We start from the raw sequence: 19,426 nt of genomic DNA on the forward strand, positions 1-19,426 counted from the left end.
TGTATTTTCTTTTGGACAGTAATGATGGTTGCATGAATAAACCCTTTACATCTCAGCCGAGACGCTAGATCTCTGGAGAGATCAACATCCCGAGGACACTAAGCAAAGTTTTAGAGAATATATTACATGGCAGTTAAAATTGGAAGGAACTATTGACGAAGTCTACTTTATACACATGAATAAAAGTTGGGTAGATCATAAACAATACATCTTACGTTTTCACACAAAGTTGAAGTTATAAATAACAATGTTAGTGTGATTTGAAACATGCATAATTCATGACCAAACCTGAGTGTGAGAACATTTTATACATGACGCCCCATCTTAGCCTGGCTGACGCGAGAGAGAGCAGTGACACACTGGTCAGGAGTCCGTTGTTGGTGCAATATTCACACACAACTTTACTCGAGCTTTGATTGGTAAAAAAAAAAAAACAAGCAAACTAAAAACCAAAGGTTGTATTGCAAGGGAGGCTGGTGGGAGGAGCACGGACTCGTAAATGGGTAGGACGGAATTAAATCAGTCGGAAAATCAGACACCACTGATCTAATAAAGTTTTATTTTCTTACAAACGACCAGTTTCCTGTCTTCTTTTTTTTTTCTTCCTAGGAAATTAAACCCTTTTTGAATTCATACTAGCATCTACATAATGGTTGTATTAATACTTCACAATATATTAAGTCTAGGGTTGTGTCCCACTGCTCAGACGTTATTGATGCGAGCCAGATCTTATGCCTGGGAAGGTATTTTACGCATCAATTAACCACATATGTCATAGCAATCTGGTTCCCGACGGCACAGTCGACGACGTGGCACACAGCGTCTGAGCAGGGGCACACGACCTTGATGTTATGGTACACATGCATACAATCCAGGCTGTATGAGGAGCCACAGTCACCAGAATACAAAGAGAGAAAAGGAAGGGGGGAGAGAATAGGAGAGGGAGAGATCAGGGTAAGGAAGAGAGGGGGGAAGTAGGGAGGGAGGAGAGGGAACGAGGAGGGGAGAGAATATGAGAGGGAGAGATGGGGAAGGGGGCTGCAGAACGACTCGTCTGTCCCAGTTTGAAAAAGGCCCGATGCCCCGTATCTGACCCTCTCCAGAAACACGGACTGCATCTGAACACAAACATACACATGCACCCTTCCAACACACACACAATCTTCCACCAGTCCTACATCTACTAGCCTGGAGAGAGACTTTAGTGTTAAACGTGATTCTCTTTCACAGAAAGAACAAATCCACTGGGACATGAACAGCTACTGCAGCAAGCCTGGGGTCAACACAACAAACATTTATAATTATAATATATAATAATAAAAAGACATTCAAATACAGTAAGATTTTTTGCTTGTAAATACAAAACTACATGAGAAAGCATTAAAATAATATCTGTTGATCAGAATAACATATTATAAAAGCAGAGGTGCTTGATCAAAGTCCCTCTCTTCCGTTAGCAGTACATATGTATATATCAGCCATCCACTGCCTAGTAACAGATGCCTCTGAACAGGAAGCGTTTTCTCAGTGGGTGGGGCTAAATCTCCTTTCTTCTTATCTTGGGAGGAAGTTCGATTCCCAGGATCCTGGAGAGTCGCCGAGAGGTGAGGGGTCACAGGCAAAGGAAGTCTCATTGGCCACTCCAACATTATCAGAGTAGCCACTTCCCTACCCTCTCCACACTCACTCTCCATCCTCTATCTGGCCATTTGGCGTCCAGAGATGCAATGGTGAGAATCTCATGTGGCCGTTCAGTAAGAGTCAGTTTCACATCACAGTAGACCAGAGACTAATCCAGACCAGACCAGTCAAATTCAGACCAGCTTCATAGTTCCCTTTAGAAGAGACTCCCAAGTGCATCACTGTCTCGGTCTCTCTCTGAATCTCAGGGTTCCTCTATGCCAGTCCCTGCTGAGAACACCGTATTCAGTCTCTCTGAATCTCAGGGTTCCTCTATGCCAGTCCCTGCTGAGAACACCGTATTCAGTCTCTCTGAATCTCAGGGTTCCTCAATGCCAGTCCCTGCTGAGAACACCGTATTCAGTCTCTCTGAATCTCAGGGTTCCTCTATGCCAGTCCCTGCTGAGAACACCGTATTCAGTCTCTCTGAATCTCAGGGTTCCTCAATGCCAGTCCCTGCTGAGAACACCGTATTCAGTCTCTCTGAATCTCAGGGTTCCTCTATGCCAGTCCCTGCTGAGAACACCGTATTCAGTCTCTCTGAATCTCAGGGTTCCTCTATGCCAGTCCCTGCTGAGAACACCGTATTAAGTCTCTCTGAATCTCAGGGTTCCTCTATGCCAGTCCCTGCTGAGAACACCGTATTCAGTCTCTCTGAATCTCAGGGTTCCTCTATGCCAGTCCCTGCTGAGAACACCGTATTCAGTCTCTCTGAATCTCAGGGTTCCTCAATGCCAGTCCCTGCTGAGAACACCGTATTCAGTCTCTCTGAATCTCAGGGTTCCTCTATGCCAGTCCCTGCTGAGAACACCGTATTCAGTCTCTCTGAATCTCAGGGTTCCTCTATGCCAGTCCCTGCTGAGAACACCGTATTCAGTCTCTCTGGCTCCCTATGGTCAGCGTGTGTGAGTGGTGAATATGTCTGTGTGTGTACATATATGAGTGTGTTATGAATGTGTGTTATGTAGTGTGTGTATGTAGATTATAGGGTGTGTGTACATGTGATGTGTGTGTGTTCAGTTGTGTTGCAGCGTGTTGGACTCTATGGGCGGGGCTGAGTCGTAAAGTGTGTCTGTGTCGTGTGTGGGTTCTCCAGCCAGAGTACAGGGGTTGGACAGAGTTCCCGCTCCACAGTCACAGAAAAACCTACGGACAGAGAGAGAGATGGGGGGGGGGGGGGTAACACGGATTACAGGACAGGAGAGGGCGTGAGACAAAGAAACATCCAAAACATATATAAGTTATCCTGTTGTTCTAAAAAGATTCTCGGCGAAAAATAGTACTGACAGTCCTTCAATTCTTTTGAAACAAAACGCCACACGTGGGACCATCTAGTCGGTAGGAAACGGTTGGCGTGCGCTACTCACCTATCGTGCCGTATAAACTCCACGTCGTGTCCTTGGTGACACTTCTTGATGCAGTTTACACAGATGGCGTTCCGGTCTGTCGTATTGCAGGTGTGACACCTGGACACACACAGGTCAAAGAAAACATCAGTCGAGTAACTGCTGCGTACCTGTGACTAAATGTCCTCTGCGTACCTGTGACTAAATGTCCTCTGCGTACCTGTGACTAAATGTCCTCTGCGTACCTGTGACTAAATGTCCTCCGCGTACCTGTGACTAAATGTCCTCTGCGTACCTGTGACTAAATGTCCTCTGCGTACTTGTAGGAGTCGTGCATGGGCTGGTGTGTGTACCTGTAGGAGTCGTGCATGGGCTGGTGTGTGTACCTGTAGGAGTCGTGCATGGGCTGGTGTGTGTACCTGTAGGAGTCGTGCATGGGCTGGTGTGTGTACCTGTAGGAGTCGTGCATGGGCTGGTGTGTGTACCTGTAGGAGTCGTGCATGGGCTGGTGTGTGTACCTGTAAAAGTCATGCATGGGGTAGGAGGTGTAGCTGGAGATCTTGTAGAGACATTGTCCTCTGCTCACAGCTTTCTCTATGGCATCCTGGTTATTCATTATCTTATTATCTGGAAGAGAGGCAGAGCAGAGGATGAGAGCCCGTCCACTTGACAGACATTCCCAAAAGATCACATATCCAGAGAGTGCAGTGACCAAGAACCTTGTTCTATACAGTCTAAGCCAGCCAGAGTCACTGCGCGTCTCACGGCAACCCTATTGGCGTCTCTCTGCAATGATCTGAATGAATGTGTTGTGCAAGTTATTTCTTCAGTCAGCTGAATGTGCTGCTTAATTAGTACATAGAACCATGGTTACGCCAGTAACCTCCAGTATCCACTATTAGCAGCTGGGACAAACAGAGATAATATTCCTAGGAATTTGACTATAGCTGTTGAACTGAGTTTGACCCCATTCCTGAAAGCAAAGACTCTCAGGAACACATACGTGTCTTCTGTTTCCATCTACGACGAACACAAGCTGTGTAGGACTCGTTAGAAGGGAGAGTGATGAATCTGCACAGAATGACTGGGGGAAATGAACTGATTAAAACCATATACTTCCTTCAGACTGAAATTTAACAAATATCTTTGTACTATAACTTTTGAGATAATGGCAATAAGGCCAAATTCAAAAGATTCATCAAATAATTTAGTAACATTTGTTTCTAATAGCCAAGTGTCCTACAATGGAGAATGAAATAGCTTGTTTGTCCATGTTAATTAGTATCTATAAATATCATGTGTGAATTCATTTGAATTCTTGCCCCCCCCCAACCCCCTTTCTCGGATGGATAGCCTATGGCGGCTCGCCCTGCGAGGTTGTTTCACCAGAGGATCCCTCAGAAATATACTGACTACGACTGGCCTGGTCTGTTAGCTCTACATTACCCTACCCTGTTAGCGCTAGCTACCTTTCATGGTGACGTTCACCCCCGAGGCGAGGAACAGGCCTCCGAAACGGTTGTTGAAGATCTGGTTTCCCTCCAGGGTTGCAGTGGCGTGGTTGGTTATCTCGATCCCTGAGACAGGAAATTACATCCTCAACACAGGTGGCGGACGACGAGTAGCTTACAGTATTGACCAGTCAGTACAGTAAAGTTCATGTAAAATGTTTACACATGGGCAGCTCACCTGCAGCAAAACCGTCGAAGATGCGGTTCTTGCGGAGCACCGGGTGGCTGTTGGTGCTGATCAGAACTCCTGCCTGGGCGTTCCTGAAGATATCGTTCTCCTCCAGGAGACCTCGCCCTCCGTTGAAGATACAGATGCCTCCGTCTCTCCCGTCGTGGATCTTGTTGCGCCGCAGCGTGGGGTTGCTGTCCGTCTTAATCCACACGCCCGCCATGGCGTTGTCGAAGATCTCATTGTCCTCGATGAAACCCAGACCGGAGTTGTAGACCAGGATGCCTCCGTTCTGTCCTCCCCAGATCTTGTTGCGTCGGATCTTGGGGTTGCTGCCCGTCCTATAGACAACCAACAGTGTTAGTAAAACCGTCATCTAACATCAGTTAAACGTTATCCTCCCCACCGTGTGTCCTGCGTTGGACTGGCGTGTGAGGAGGCAGGACCTACCGTATTTGAACGCCGGAGTACATGTGATTGTAGATGTCGTTGTCTTCCAACACCCCATGGCCGTTGTCATAGAAATACACGCCAACCTGAGAGGGAAAAAGGGCGTTAGGTCGGACTTCTAAACAATTTAGAGTCCAGACACTAATGAGACAGGCCTCCAATTCTCACAGGATACAACATCCCTTTTGTATTTGTTCCAATGATAACGGTGAGAGAATGAGTGTGGGCTGTGTGTTACCTGTTTGCCGCTGTGGATGCGGTTTCTGCGGAGGACAGGCGTGCTGCCAGTTGTCACCCAGACTCCTGCCAGCGTGTTGCTGTACACCTCGTTCTCCTCGATCACACCCTGGCCCTTCTCATGCTGAACACACACACACACACACACACACACACACACACACACACACCATTTAGCAACATCTCCTGAGACGCACAAGTCCAAGGATCTATATGAGTAAAGTCATTTACCACGTAGATGCCGCCATGCTGTCCGTCGTGGATCTTGTTGTGGCGTACAATCGGGCAGCTGTTGGTTCTGATTTGGATTCCTGCCAGAGCGTTGCCATGGATATCGTTCCCCTCGATCAGGCCACGCCCATCGCCAAATATGTACACGCCCCCTTGGTTACCGTTAAAGATTGCATTGCCCCTAGAGACGAACAGAACGTCAACAAACAGCCCATAATACTGAGAGAGGGGTTAGTGTCTATAATTTCATAGAGTAGTTTTATGTGTGTGTGTTTCCTGCATCGTAGTGCAACTATGCGTGTGTATGTGTAACAGTATTGTAGGGGTGTGTGTGTGTGTGTGTGTGTGTACTGCATCGTAGGGTTACTATGCGTGTGTATGTGTAACAGTATTGTAGGGGTGTGTGTGTGTGTGTGTGTGTGTGTGTGTGTGTGTACTGCATCGTAGGGTTACTATGCGTGTGTATGTGTAACAGTATTGTAGGGGTGTGTGTGTGTGTGTGTGTGTGTGTGTGTACTGCATCGTAGGGTTACTATGCGTGCGTATGTGTAACAGTATTGTAGGGGTGTGTGTGTGTACCGCATCATAGGGTTACTATGCGTGTGTATGTGTAACAGTATTGTAGGGGTGTGTGTGTGTACCACATCATAGGGTTACTATGCGTGTGTATGTGTAACAGTATTGTAGGGGTGTGTGTGTGTACTGCATCGTAGGGTTACTATGCGTGTGTATGTGTAACAGTATTGTAGGGGTGTGTGTGTGTACCGCATCGTAGGGTTACTATGCGTGTGTATGTGTAACAGTATTGTAGGGGTGTGTGTGTGTGTACCGCATCGTAGGGTTACTATGCGTGTGTATGTGTAACAGTATTGTAGGGGTGTGTGTGTGTGTGTACCGCATCGTAGGGTTACTATGCGTGTGTATGTGTAACAGTATTGTAGGGGTGTGTGTGTGTGTACCGCATCGTAGGGTTACTATGCGTGTGTATGTGTAACAGTATTGTAGGGGTGTGTGTGTGTGTACCGCATCGTAGGGTTACTATGCGTGTGTATGTGTAACAGTATTGTAGGGGTGTGTGTGTGTGTACTGCATCGTAGGGTTACTATGCGTGTGTATGTGTAACAGTATTGTCGGGGTGTGTGTGTGTGTGTGTAACAGTATTGTGTGTGTGTGTGTAACAGTATTGTGTGTGTGTGTGTAACAGTATTGTGTGTGTGTGTGTAACAGTATTGTGTGTGTGTGTGTGTGTGTGTGTGTGTGTGTGTAACAGTATTGTAGGTGTGTGTGTGTGTGTATGTGTAACAGTATTGTAGGGGTGTGTGTGTGTACTGCATCGTAGGGTTACTATGCGTGTGTGTGTGTAACAGTATTGTAGGTGTGTGTGTGTGTAACAGTATTGTAGGTGTGTGTGTGTGTGTGTGTGTGTAACAGTATTGTAGGTGTGTGTGTGTGTGTGTAACAGTATTGTAGGTGTGTGTGTGTGTATGTGTAACAGTATTGTAGGGGTGTGTGTGTGTGTACTGCATCGTAGGGTTACTATGCGTGTGTGTGTGTAACAGTATTGTAGGTGTGTGTGTGTGTAACAGTATTGTAGGTGTGTGTGTGTGTGTGTGTGTAACAGTATTGTAGGTGTGTGTGTGTGTGTGTGTGTAACAGTATTGTAGGTGTGTGTGTGTGTGTGTGTGTGTAACAGTATTGTAGGTGTGTGTGTGTGTGTGTGTGTGTGTGTGTGTGTGTGTGTGTAACAGTATTGTAGGTGTGTGTGTGTGTGTGTAACAGTATTGTAGGTGTGTGTGTGTGTACCGCATCGTAGGGTTACTATGCGTGTGTATGTGTAACAGTATTGTAGGGGTGTGTGTGTGTGTGTACCGCATCGTAGGGTTACTATGCGTGTGTATGTGTAACAGTATTGTAGGGGTGTGTGTGTGTGTACTGCATCGTAGGGTTACTATGCGTGTGTATGTGTAACAGTATTGTCGGGGTGTGTGTGTGTGTGTGTGTGTAACAGTATTGTAGGTGTGTGTGTGTGTGTGTGTAACAGTATTGTAGGTGTGTGTGTGTGTGTGTACTGCATCGTAGGGTTACTATGCGTGTGTGTGTAACAGTATTGTAGGTGTGTGTGTGTGTGTGTAACAGTATTGTAGGTGTGTGTGTGTGTGTGTGTGTGTGTGTGTGTGTGTGTGTAACAGTATTGTAGGTGTGTGTGTGTGTGTGTGTAACAGTATTGTAGGTGTGTGTGTGTGTGTGTAACAGTATTGTAGGTGTGTGTGTGTGTGTGTGTAACAGTATTGTAGGTGTGTGTGTGTGTAACAGTATTGTAGGTGTGTGTGTGTGTGTAACAGTATTGTAGGTGTGTGTGTGTAACAGTATTGTAGGTGTGTGTGTGTGTGTGTGTGTGTAACAGTATTGTAGGTGTGTGTGTGTGTAACAGTATTGTAGGTGTGTGTGTGTGTAACAGTATTGTAGGTGTGTGTGTGTGTGTGTGTGTGTGTGTGTGTGTGTGTGTGTGTGTGTGTGTGTGTGTAACAGTATTGTAGGTGTGTGTGTGTGTGTGTGTGTGTGTGTAACAGTATTGTAGGTGTGTGTGTGTGTGTGTGTAACAGTATTGTAGGTGTGTGTGTGTGTGTAACAGTATTGTAGGTGTGTGTGTGTGTGTGTGTAACAGTATTGTAGGTGTGTGTGTGTGTGTAACAGTATTGTAGGGGTGTGTGTGTGTGTGTGTGTGTATGTGTAACAGTATTGTAGGGGTGTGTGTGTGTGTGTGTGTGTGTGTGTGTGTGTGTGTGTGTGTGTGTGTGTGTGTGTGTGTATGTGTAACAGTATTGTAGGGGTGTGTGTGTGTGTACCGTATCGTAGGGTCGCTGTTGGAGGTGATCCAGACTCCAGCGAAGTTGTTGGCGTAGATCTTGTTTTCTATAAACTGTCCTCTTCCTTTCTCATGCACATAGATGCCCCCTGTCTGGCCATGGTGGATCTCACAGCGAACCACTGTAGGGTTAGCATACGCCTTCACCTCAAAGCCTGCTATACGATTCCTGTGGATGTTACAACTCTCAAAATAACCCTGAGGGGAGAGAGAGATACTGTCAGCATTGCAATGTACAGCACCAATGTAAAAACCTGAGAGGTTATAGGTCAGTGAGTTACCATGCCGTGGTCGAAGGTGAAGACTCCTACATCTCGGCCGTGGTGGATGTGGTTTCGTCTGATGATGGGGTTGCCGTGGTTTTTTACCCAGATTCCCGCCAATGCATTATTACTGATCTCATTATCCTCATAGATACCCTGGAACACATCATCACACCATTATCCTCAAAGATACCCCGCAATACATTGTCAAAGCATTGTTGAATACTCGTTTCTGATTGGCCAGAAGGGCATTAAAACCAGAAAACGGGACAGTTGGGAAAGACATCGGGACAATCATGAAGCAATATGCTCCTACAGTCGTGGCCAAAGGATTTGAGAATGACAAATATTATTTTCCAAAGTTTGCTGCTTCAGTGTCTTTAGATATTTTTGTCAGATGTTACTATGGAATACTGAAGTATAATTACAAGCATTTCATAAGTGTCAAAGGATTTTATTGACAATTACATGAAGTTGATGCAAAGTCAATATTTGCAGTGTTGACCCTTCTTTTTCAAGACCTCTGCAATCCGTCCTGGCATGCTGTCAATTAACTTCTGGGCCACATCCTGAGTGATGGCAGCCCATTCTTGCATAATCAATGCCTGGAGTTTGTCAGAATTTGTGGGTTTTGATTTGTCAACCGGCCTCTTGAGGATTGACCACAAGTTCTCAATGGGATTAAGGTCTGGGGAGTTTCCTGGCCATGGACCCAAAATATCGATGTTTTGTTCCCCGAGCCACTTAGTTATCACTTTTGCCTTATGGCAAGGTGCTCCATCATGCTGGAAAAGGCATTGTTCGTCACCAAACTGTTCCTGGATGGTTGGGAGAAGTTGCTCTCGGAGGATGTGTTGGTACCATTCTTTATTCACGGCTGTGTTCTTAGGCAGAATTGTGAGTGAGCCCACTCCCTTGGCTGAGAAGCAACCCCACACATGAATGGTTTCAGGATGCTTTACTGTTGGCATGACACAGGACTGATGGTAGCGCTCACCTTGTCTTCTCCGGACAAGCTTTTTTCCGGATGCCCCAAACAATCAGAAAGAGGATTCATCAGAGAAAATGACTTTATCCCAGTCCTCAGCAGTCCAATCCCTGTACCTTTTGCAGTTTATAAGTCTGTCCCTGATGTTTTTCCTGGAGAGAAGTGGCTTCTTTGCTGCCCTTCTTGACACCAGGCCATCCTCCAAAAGTCTTTGCCTCACTGTGCGTGCAGATGGACTCACACCTGCCTGCTGCCATTCCTGAGCAAGCTCTGTACTGGTGGTGCCCCGATCCCACAGCTGAATCAACTTTAGGAGACGTCCTGGCGCTTGCTGGACTTTCTTTGGCGCCCTGAAGCCTTCTTCACAACAATTGAACCGCTCTCCTTGAAGTTCTTGATGATCCGATAAATGGTTGATTTAGGTGCAATCTTACTGGCAGCAATATCCTTGCCTGTGAAGCCCTTTTTGTGCAAAGCAATGATGACGGCACGTGTTTCCTTGCAGGTAACCATGGTGACAGAGGAAGAACAATGATTCCAAGCGCCACCCTCCTTTTGAAGCTTCCAGTCTGTTATTCGAACTCAATCAGCATGACAGAGTGATTCCCAGCCTTGTCCTCGTCAAGACTCACACCTGTGTTAACGAGAGAATCACTGACATGATGTCAGCTGGTCCTTTTGTGGCAGGGCTGAAATGCAGTGCAAATGTTTTTGGGGGATTCAGTTTTTGGGGGATTCAGTTCATTTGCATGGCAAAGAGGGACTTTCATACAAACTGAGGCAGCAGACTTTGAAAATGTATATTTGTGTCATTCTCAAAACTTTTGGCCACGACTGTACACATGCAAACCGTACTTGCTACAGTTACAGAAAGCTAAACCAACAACCACACACACCAAAATTTGATACATAGTAAACGCAGGTCCAACGATGAAAAACGTAGCTAGCAAGCAATCTGTTTTTGCAAATACATACTTTTTAAAAATAGCATCAGATCTAGTGTGGTGAGTGATAAACATGAAGTTATCTGGTCAAAACTGTTGCAGTCACGATGCAAGTGGCGCTATGCTGTCAAATCCTTCTACATGTTTCTAGTTTGACCTGCTGTTGTCAGCATCTGATATTATTTTTAATTCAGTTGCCATGTTGGCAGGTTTGCTAGCAACAAACTATTTAGCTAGCTTCTAGCCTAGTGTTTGATATGCAATGCGATCTCCTCATAATGAACAATGTTGACGAGTGTCCTGATGAGAAGGCACACACTTCTAGCTATGCCAGGCAAAAACGGGCATCAGCTCATTGTTATGGATGTAGGCAAAGGATTGTCAATAGAAAACAGTTTAAACAAATGCAAATGCAGCTACTTTGCTGTTATTCTGGCTGCAGAGGCCATGACTGTTAGCCGTAGCTGGTTGGCTAGCTAGCAAGCAAGGGGTAAGAATGTTGCCAGCGAGCATGGCAACGGAACATAAAGAACCAACGAATGGGTAGCGCCCATAAATATCGAACTAATCGAATGAAAGACTAGATCACGTCTCTAGCAACCAGAAGATGAGAAAGTATGAATTCACTTAAACATTTAAATATCAACAAATACATTTAATTTCTACCAGTAAATGTGTGCTTTAACATTGTTTTCCTTGGCAACTGTGGTATTCGCCTCCGCTCCCCCGTACATTACCTTGGCAAACGGACTTGGCTCCCCCTCATCCAATATTTCCAAGGTAATGAACAGAACGTGGGCGTTTATCCCTTACTTATCCCCATAGATACCGTGCAATACATTATCCTCATAGATACCGTGCAGGAATACACAGTCAGAGAGGGTGTTTAAGAGTGGTGTGCATGGTCGGTGATGTGGTTGTTTACCTGTGCATGGTCGGTGATGTGGTTGTTTACCTGTGCATGGTCGGTGATGTGGTTGTTTACCTGTGCATGGTCGGTGATGTGGTTGTTTACCTGTGCATGGTCGGTGATGTGGTTGTTTACCTGTGCATGGTCGGTGATGTGGTCGTTTACCTGTGTATGGTCGGTGATGTGGTCGTTTACCTGTGCATGGTCGGTGATGTAAAGTCCAACGTTCTCACAGTCGCTGATGTTGCAGTGTTTGATGGTAGGACACGCCCCCTGGCCGCTCACACACACAGCCGAGCCCACTGGAGTAGAGAAACTACTTTACCCAACATGCCCCACTGGAGACAAACTACATTACCCAACATCCCCCACTGGAGACAAACTAAACAGGCAAAACATACAAGCCTTACTGCGGACTGTGTGCACATTACCTGTGCAGGTAGATCTGATGATACAGTGGTCTATGTTGGGAGAACAGTTGACAGTGATCTCCAGACAGTGGTGGGCGTTGTGGTGCTGAGCTGACTTATCATCTGGGTTAAACTGAAGATGAAACAACAGGTTAGAGGGGAGATGTGGGGAGAGTGTGTGTGTGTGTGTGTGTGTGTGTGAGAGAGTTGGATCTGTGTTAGCAGCGTACCCTGATAGTCATGTATCCTACGTAGGCGTCCTCCGATCCCTCCATGAAGACAAACGTTGAGTCTCTGGTGTTCTCAATCACCACCTTATCAGACACCTTACCAGGAGCTACACACACACACACACACACACACACACACACACACACACACACACACACACAGGCCATTTCTACCACTAGATAATACAGACAGAGGTAGAAAGAGAAAAACAGACAGACAGACCACACACAGTACCTGCTCCAATCATGGTGATGGGGGACTCTATGTAGATCCACTCGTCAGTGTAGATCCCAGAGTGGACGAAGATCAGCCCATCAAAATGACTCTCTTGCACCCCTCCTAATGCATCTTCTATGGTGTCATAGTACTGGAGACAGAAACGGTTACATCAAATCAAGCTAAAATGGAGCTGGCTCGCAGCCATATTGAAAAATGTGCCTTCAATAGACCATGAGTATAATTATGTGTCTCTTACCAGCATATTCTCCCTGCCTTTGAACCTCCCAGGGTTGCTGTAGAAATGTTCAGCAAAGCCTGGCTTCACATGGGCTCCTTTATACTGCAACACAATTTTACAACAATGTTAAAATAACATCAACACAATGTTTGTCTAACCACACACACACACACCAGTATAATACATAGAGCAGCCAACCAGGCACCCCTGGGCCTATTAGATTATCTTTCTCCAAAAGCAGCTCTATTTTGGTGGCCTCTGGTACATTCTAATGTCTTGATTCCCTTTAAAATACACAGCAAAATGACTTAATACTTTAGAGAATTTACCTCCCAGATTGGAAAAATGTGTTGTGGTATTTTGAGGAAAGACATGACTTTAAAATGACTTAAAAAATATGAATTCAGTGTATTGTTAGTTGTTTTGTATATCGTCTAGATCCAGGCCTATATGATCAGGAATAGTTTCTAAGAAAGAGAACCTTTAACCTTTTTTAATGTTAACATTTGACCTGTCTTCTCTTGATTAGTCATATTTACAGTTTCACTACAAGACATTAATTGTTACAGTGATGTTTTTTTCTTCAAATTATGTATTTTATTAAAACAAAAAAAAAAGTATAGTATATAGCCCACATTCTTTTTTTCAGGTTTTCGCTTTCAAAAAGTACTTTTTTTTAAATAGAAAAACAACCAAATTCAATGTTCTAAGTCCACAACAATGCTTAAACCACATCAGGAGACCACTTTTGAGGACTGTGAAAAGTCATAAGACATTTTAATTTTGGGATGTAGTCACCCTTTAATTCCAGTGAGTACCTAGCAATAGGCTGTTAGCTTGTTTTTGTAGCGCACATACCATGGTAGAGTTTGCAAAACAAATACCAGTGGTGGAAAAGTACCCAATTATCATACTGGAGTAAAAGTATAGATACCTTAATAGAAAGTTACTCAAGTAAAAGTCACCCAGTAAAATACTACTTGAGTAAAAGTATTTGGGTTCAAATATACTTAAGTATCAAAAGTAAATGTAATTGCTAAAATATACTTAAGTATCAAAAGTAGAAGTTAAAGTTTAACTCATTTAGAATGCCTTATATTAAGCAAAGCAGACGGCACCATTTTCTTGTTTTAAAAATGTATGCATAGCGGGGGGGGACACACACTCCAACACTCAGACATTATTTACAAAAGATGCATTTGTGTTTAGTGAGTTCGCCAGACTATAGGCAGTAGGGATGACCACGTGTTCTCTTGATAAGTGTGTGAATTTCACCATTCTCCTGTCCTGCTAAGCCTTCAAAATGTAACAAGTACTTTTGGTTGTCAGGGAAAATGTATGCAGTAAAAAGTACAATATTTTCTATAGGAATGTAGTGAAGTAAACGTTGTCAAAAATATAAATTAGTAAAGTAAATATACCCCAAAAAAGTACTTTAATACTTTCAAGTATTTTTACATAAGTACTAAACACCACTGACAAATACCCACTGGGTTGATGAAAATAATCATGATATCATTCTGCCAAGTAAGCTTAGACTACTTGTTGTTAACATTTAATTGAGAAGCAGGGCTTGACATTCACTTTTTTTAGCCATTCCGTTAGATTCATTCAATGTTTGTTCATGAAACAGCGCTGCAGGAGAAACCTAGCACGCATTAAACTGAAAGAGTGGCTCAATTGGACAAGTCATAATCATATCAAATGGAGAGAAAATAGAACCTGTGATCGTCTATAACAATAAGACGCTGCAGTGTCCTCTAGAAAAATAGGCTTTGGCTATTGGCCCAGATCGTCCTACATTCGAAAGAGAAAAAAAAAAACATTTTCCAACCGGATATTTGGCGCTGCTTTGGTAAGACTTAGGTCTGTTTACATTGTTATCTTGCTTTGTGTAAATATAACATATTTATTGAAATAGGTTATAGCAAATAGGACTGTAAGTTATTTCCTCAGAATGTCAAACATGCATTGCCCTGCTGTGCGCTGCCTGGTCCAATTCTGATCAGGGTAATTGTTTGAGAGTGATTTTTTTTACTTAAATTAACTTAAATCTATATTCTGGTTGTCCGACATTTTTTTTAAACTTTCCCCCAGACAAACAATGTCAAGCCCTGAGAAGGTTTATGGGAAAGCCTTTCCATCTATACCAGAAGACTGTTTTCATTTGCACCATCGCTAACGGCCCCCCACACACACACAGGAGCATTCTCGTTGCCTTTTCAGAAAGCTGCAGGAAATATGAATCACTGATGCATTCTGTCATATGATAAACTTGGGCAAATTAACTCATTTTCAAGACATTTTGTTGATTCCCTCCTAAGGTGAACATTTTTTTATATTGTTGAAATCCGTTTTAATGCCTGAATTCCGCGAGGGCCCAAATGATCATACTTGGAGCAGAATGAGGCTCTCCACTAACTATCGTTCCTGTGGATGATTCACCATCTTCCTCAAAATGTTTTCATCATTTATCTCCAGATAATCGCCAAAAATCCTAGTCCTACCAGTAGCCTATGCAAATTAGGGAGACAAATGAACGTCTCACTGATGTGATTCTGAAGGGCTACACGGACTGACAAGATCACTTTAGAGTCACTGTCTGACAAGCCCCGTCATCATAGGAAAGGAAACCAGGAAATCCTTTGGTTTACTTGTCCCGATGCGATACCATGGACCTATACCCACGTTGCATGATTTATGACCGGCAAGAGTTATAGATCTGCTTTACTTTGTCAGCCAGACACCTTTTATAAACTAGTCAACATTTGCTGTTCAATTGTCAATCAAAGCACAGTAAATAGCCTGCTACCCACCACGATTCTGCGTGGCTGGCTATATGAAACATGCAATAGAAAATAAACCAAGGTGCCAGAAAACAATAACTAGACTACGTGGTGGATTTCAACTCATCGTTACCACTTACATTACATGGGACGAGCAATTTCTCTCCCTCAGTGTATAGAAATTCGACTGCAAACCAACACAGAGCACAGAAAGTGTACCGGGAGGTGGGACAGACAGCAGCCTGAGTTTCCCTGTCATCGCCACTGAGGTATGGGTCATCGCTCTCTTTGTGACTGACAGGAGACTATCCTAGATCGCCAGAAAATGCATATCGTTCATTCTAGGGACTCGACAGACTAGCAAATTTAAACTTTAAATGAAAAGTAGCCTAGTTAAAATGAAGTAGAAAAAGTAGCAGGCTGAAAATGATTATGTTACCGGCTAATTAACCAAACTCATGCGCTAATGGAAAACACTGACACACACAGTCTACCCACCAGCTGTTGGAAGCTGTCCTTCCAGGGGTTGGGGTGCTCGTGTTCCTCAGGGCTGACCTGGTAGAACTTGCCTGGCTCGGGGTGCATCATGGGACGGGTGTACTCAAACACCTCCATGTACAGACGCTTCCTGGACACAAACAGAAAAGGCAAAGGTCAACTTCAGGCATAGAGGGATGCCCAAATTAACAGCCTTCATGTCAGTGTGAACCAATAATGGTCGATAGTGACAGATTTCTTTTGGGGGGGTGACATATCAGTTAACTACAATGGGCAAGAAAATGTGTCTTTGTTTTCCCCGTCAGTATATAGATTCACAGTCCACTGAAGATTGTGTACCAGAGTATAGGGTCGTTGGCTAGCTCGCTGAAGCGTTTGCAGACGCAGGCAGTCTGACAGAGGTCCTGCTCCAGGAGATATGAGAAGATCTTCAGAACCACCTCATCTGGAAGCTTCTGCTGCAGGTACTGCTCTGCTAGAGCGGCTACACACACAGTTTCCATTAGTATTCATAGACGATACATGCAGTTGTAGAAAGAGCCATGCAGACACCTCACGTCATTGACTTGTACGCCTAGACACACATTCTTACCTGGCAGGTCGTGGCTCCTGCCAGAGACCCTGGCCCGTTTGGCTCGGTGGCCGAAGGGTTCTGTCGTCGAGGTGGACGCTCCCTGTGTCAGAACACACATATCAGTAACACACACGCACACACACACACACATAGCTACCTCCCCCAATGACTGAGACACTAACACACACACATTCTGTCTCTCTCACACCAATACTGTCCTCTACCATTCTCCCAAAATGTACACTGGTGCTAGTGGGAGTTTACACTGTTTCATAAATAATGTATCAGAATAACATAATAATATATGGCATTTAGCAGACACTTTTATCCACATGGACTTAGTCATGCATGTATACATTTTACTTATGGGTGGCCCCGGGAATTAAACCATCAACCCTGGTGGTGCAAGCACCAGAAATACAGGAACCAGTCCTTTTAAACCAATTAAGGGAGGTGAACAAACACAGAATGGTGCTCTCTCTCAGTCTGACCTCCATAGCGGTCTTGCTGGGGCAGGCCGCTGCAGTACCGGAGGCTGTTCTTTTGGGCAGTAGAGACTTGCGTCGGAGCTGGTAGGGGCTGTTCCCAGCTGCAGGCCCAGACTCCTCCACAGCCACCTCCGCTGCTGCAGCTGGAGCCTCCTCATCTGCTGGACACACAGAGAACACAGTCAGAACACAGTCTGACACACATAGGCTGCGTTTACACTGGCAGACCAATATTTCTATCTTTTTTCCACTAATAGGTCCTAGACCAATAACGTCAGATCTTCTCCATAGCTGATCTGATTGGTCAAAAAACAAATTAGTGTGAAAAACATCAGAATTGTGCTGCCTGTGTAAACACAGGACAAAGACACATACATCTTCTCCATCAGCACAGTTCAACAGACAAACACCAGCAGGCAGATGCCATTTAAACACTATCCACCCACACAGGCTAATCACTACTGCAGTTGGTAAGGGTGTAAAGGGCTGATTAAAAACACATTTATTAGTAATGACAGCTGATCAGTGTCATTCTAGTCTACTCAGTGTCATTCTAGTCTACTCTTTTAAAATGATTTTAGGTCATTCATAGACTGGGTGGTGTCATGGATGTGTTTAATGTAATACAGTAGCCTATAAGTCATATAAGGCCGTGTGGGTGACAGATTATGATTGGTGATTGATAACTGCAGATGCGTCCCTGCGGTTTGACTACCAGAATAGGGCCCGACTGAGCCCCACAATGTCCTTCCCTAGCTGGCCACCGGCCTCCTGCCCATCACACTGCGATAACAAAGCCACAGCCCCTATAAAGCCCCGAAAAGTTGACCTGCAGGTAACCGGGCCGAGCAGACCTGCACGGATGAGTCACAACTCAACTACGTAGGTACTGCTGTTAGCTAGTAAATCCGCCATGTAAACAAACACAGCTAGCTAGCCAACGTTAGCGCTCAGTTATACATAACTGGTTAGCTTAACTAACTAGGTAGTTAACTGGCTAAATGAAATGTCTGATGAGTGTGAGCCACGCAGTTAACTAGCTGGTTGACTGCTTAACAAGAACATGTACTTGTCTAAATTGCGGCTGATCGTTCATCGCTAAAGTAGACATTCATAGCTAGTCGTTAGCGAGCTAAAGTAACTAGCTAGTTACTAGAGTATGGGCAGCACACCCCAAAAAATGTCAGTCCAAAATACAACGCAGATGAATTTCGTCAGAAGCCTTTGATAGCTAGCTAGTAACGTTAGTGCCATGCCCAAGAACATTCACAATCTGTCAAAGTCAGTGGGTTCGCCATGGTCGACGTTATGGATGGCTGCATAGTTATATGGGCTAGTTAACGTTAGCTAGTCAACGCGTTAGCGAACTACGCAGCAGGGAAAGCACTCACGCTACCCCCCAGCCCCACTGGTAGCCACAGTCACTCAAGCCAAACAAAGCGCGGCCTGTGCCACAGCCGTACAAGCCTCGGCTTTGCCTAAATAACACACTCGTGCCAGGCAGCTGAGGCTGGGGTCACTGTGGCACCTTGCCGTCCTGACACGACTACAGCCCTACAGTGCTCTGGCGATGGTCCCTCTCACCTCGGTCCCCCTCGTTCCGGTCGGGCTGCACCGGGCGCGGCCTTGAGACTCGCCTGGGTCTCCGGTTGGTGGCTCTGACGGAGTTCATTTTTTGGAGAGTCTGTTGTTAAAATACAGAACGCTTTCCTCGACCATCCGCTTCACGCTTTAACACCAGGCCTCGACTACAACCCGGTGAGCCTCTCTCTCTCCACCCAGCGCGCTAGCTATCTACCCGGGTGTAGTTAGTGTTTTTCGGACTGCTCGCTACCAGCTCCGTATCTAGCAGGAGGAGCCATTAACTCACACAGGGACAGTCGGAAAACACTGGAGGATGTCTGCCACCAATCACACCCTGGACTCACAGCGACCTCCTGTGGCCAAGCATACCAGGTCCTCTTGAGAACACTACCCTCGTGTAGATCGGAGTGCAGACTTTGGCTCCAACGCTACACAACTCACCTGAATAAGTCAAGGTCCTGTGGAGCAGTTGCTTAGCTGAATCAAGTGTGATAAAGCTGGAGGGAGGGGATCTCTGCTTTGCATAGCCGCAGGGCGTTTTTGGTTAGGATAACCACACAACAGAGGCAGTGGGCCAGAACCAACCATATGGGTATAACCCAGGATAGGCAGTGGGCCAGAACCAACCGTATGGATTCAACCCAGGATAGTCTACAGGATAGTAGAGTGTCAAAGCAATGGTCAGTAACATAATTGATATAATTGAGGACAAAACCAGCTACCTCTAGCCTGGTGCTGTAGCACGTCTATGTGTGTGTGCTACTTCCATGCTCAAGATGATGTTTTATGGCATTCGCTTGCGC

At 45.1% G+C, this 19,426-nt stretch overlaps 1 protein-coding gene across 4 annotated transcripts; it reads right to left on the minus strand.

The window, feature by feature from the left end:
• Positions 1 to 9: 9 nt before the first annotated feature.
• On the minus strand, positions 10 to 18,938 carry LOC115156955 (F-box only protein 11). 4 transcript variants are annotated; one of them, XM_029704781.1, is made up of 21 exons: positions 18,624 to 18,938; positions 17,043 to 17,200; positions 16,570 to 16,651; positions 16,317 to 16,461; positions 15,978 to 16,107; positions 12,712 to 12,795; positions 12,471 to 12,603; positions 12,236 to 12,342; positions 12,027 to 12,138; positions 11,791 to 11,897; positions 8,772 to 8,909; positions 8,471 to 8,688; positions 5,625 to 5,805; positions 5,395 to 5,517; positions 5,157 to 5,242; positions 4,716 to 5,047; positions 4,496 to 4,603; positions 4,030 to 4,110; positions 3,545 to 3,653; positions 3,048 to 3,146; positions 10 to 2,826 (listed from the first exon to the last, which is right to left on the minus strand). In XM_029704781.1, the coding sequence occupies exons 1-21, from the start codon at positions 18,709 to 18,711 to the stop codon at positions 2,697 to 2,699; spliced, it is 2,751 nt and encodes a 916-aa protein (XP_029560641.1). In that variant the 5' UTR covers positions 18,712 to 18,938; the 3' UTR covers positions 10 to 2,696. The 4 variants fall into 4 exon arrangements, with proteins under 4 accessions (XP_029560641.1, XP_029560642.1, XP_029560644.1 ...); XM_029704782.1 differs by having other exon boundaries at positions 17,043 to 17,197; positions 18,624 to 18,937; XM_029704784.1 differs by lacking the exon at positions 4,030 to 4,110 and having other exon boundaries at positions 18,624 to 18,937.
• Between the last annotated feature and the right edge of the window lie 488 nt (positions 18,939 to 19,426).

Source organism: Salmo trutta, chromosome 2 (assembly GCF_901001165.1).
Source record: "Salmo trutta chromosome 2, fSalTru1.1, whole genome shotgun sequence".
Classification (NCBI taxonomy): domain Eukaryota; kingdom Metazoa; phylum Chordata; class Actinopteri; order Salmoniformes; family Salmonidae; genus Salmo; species Salmo trutta.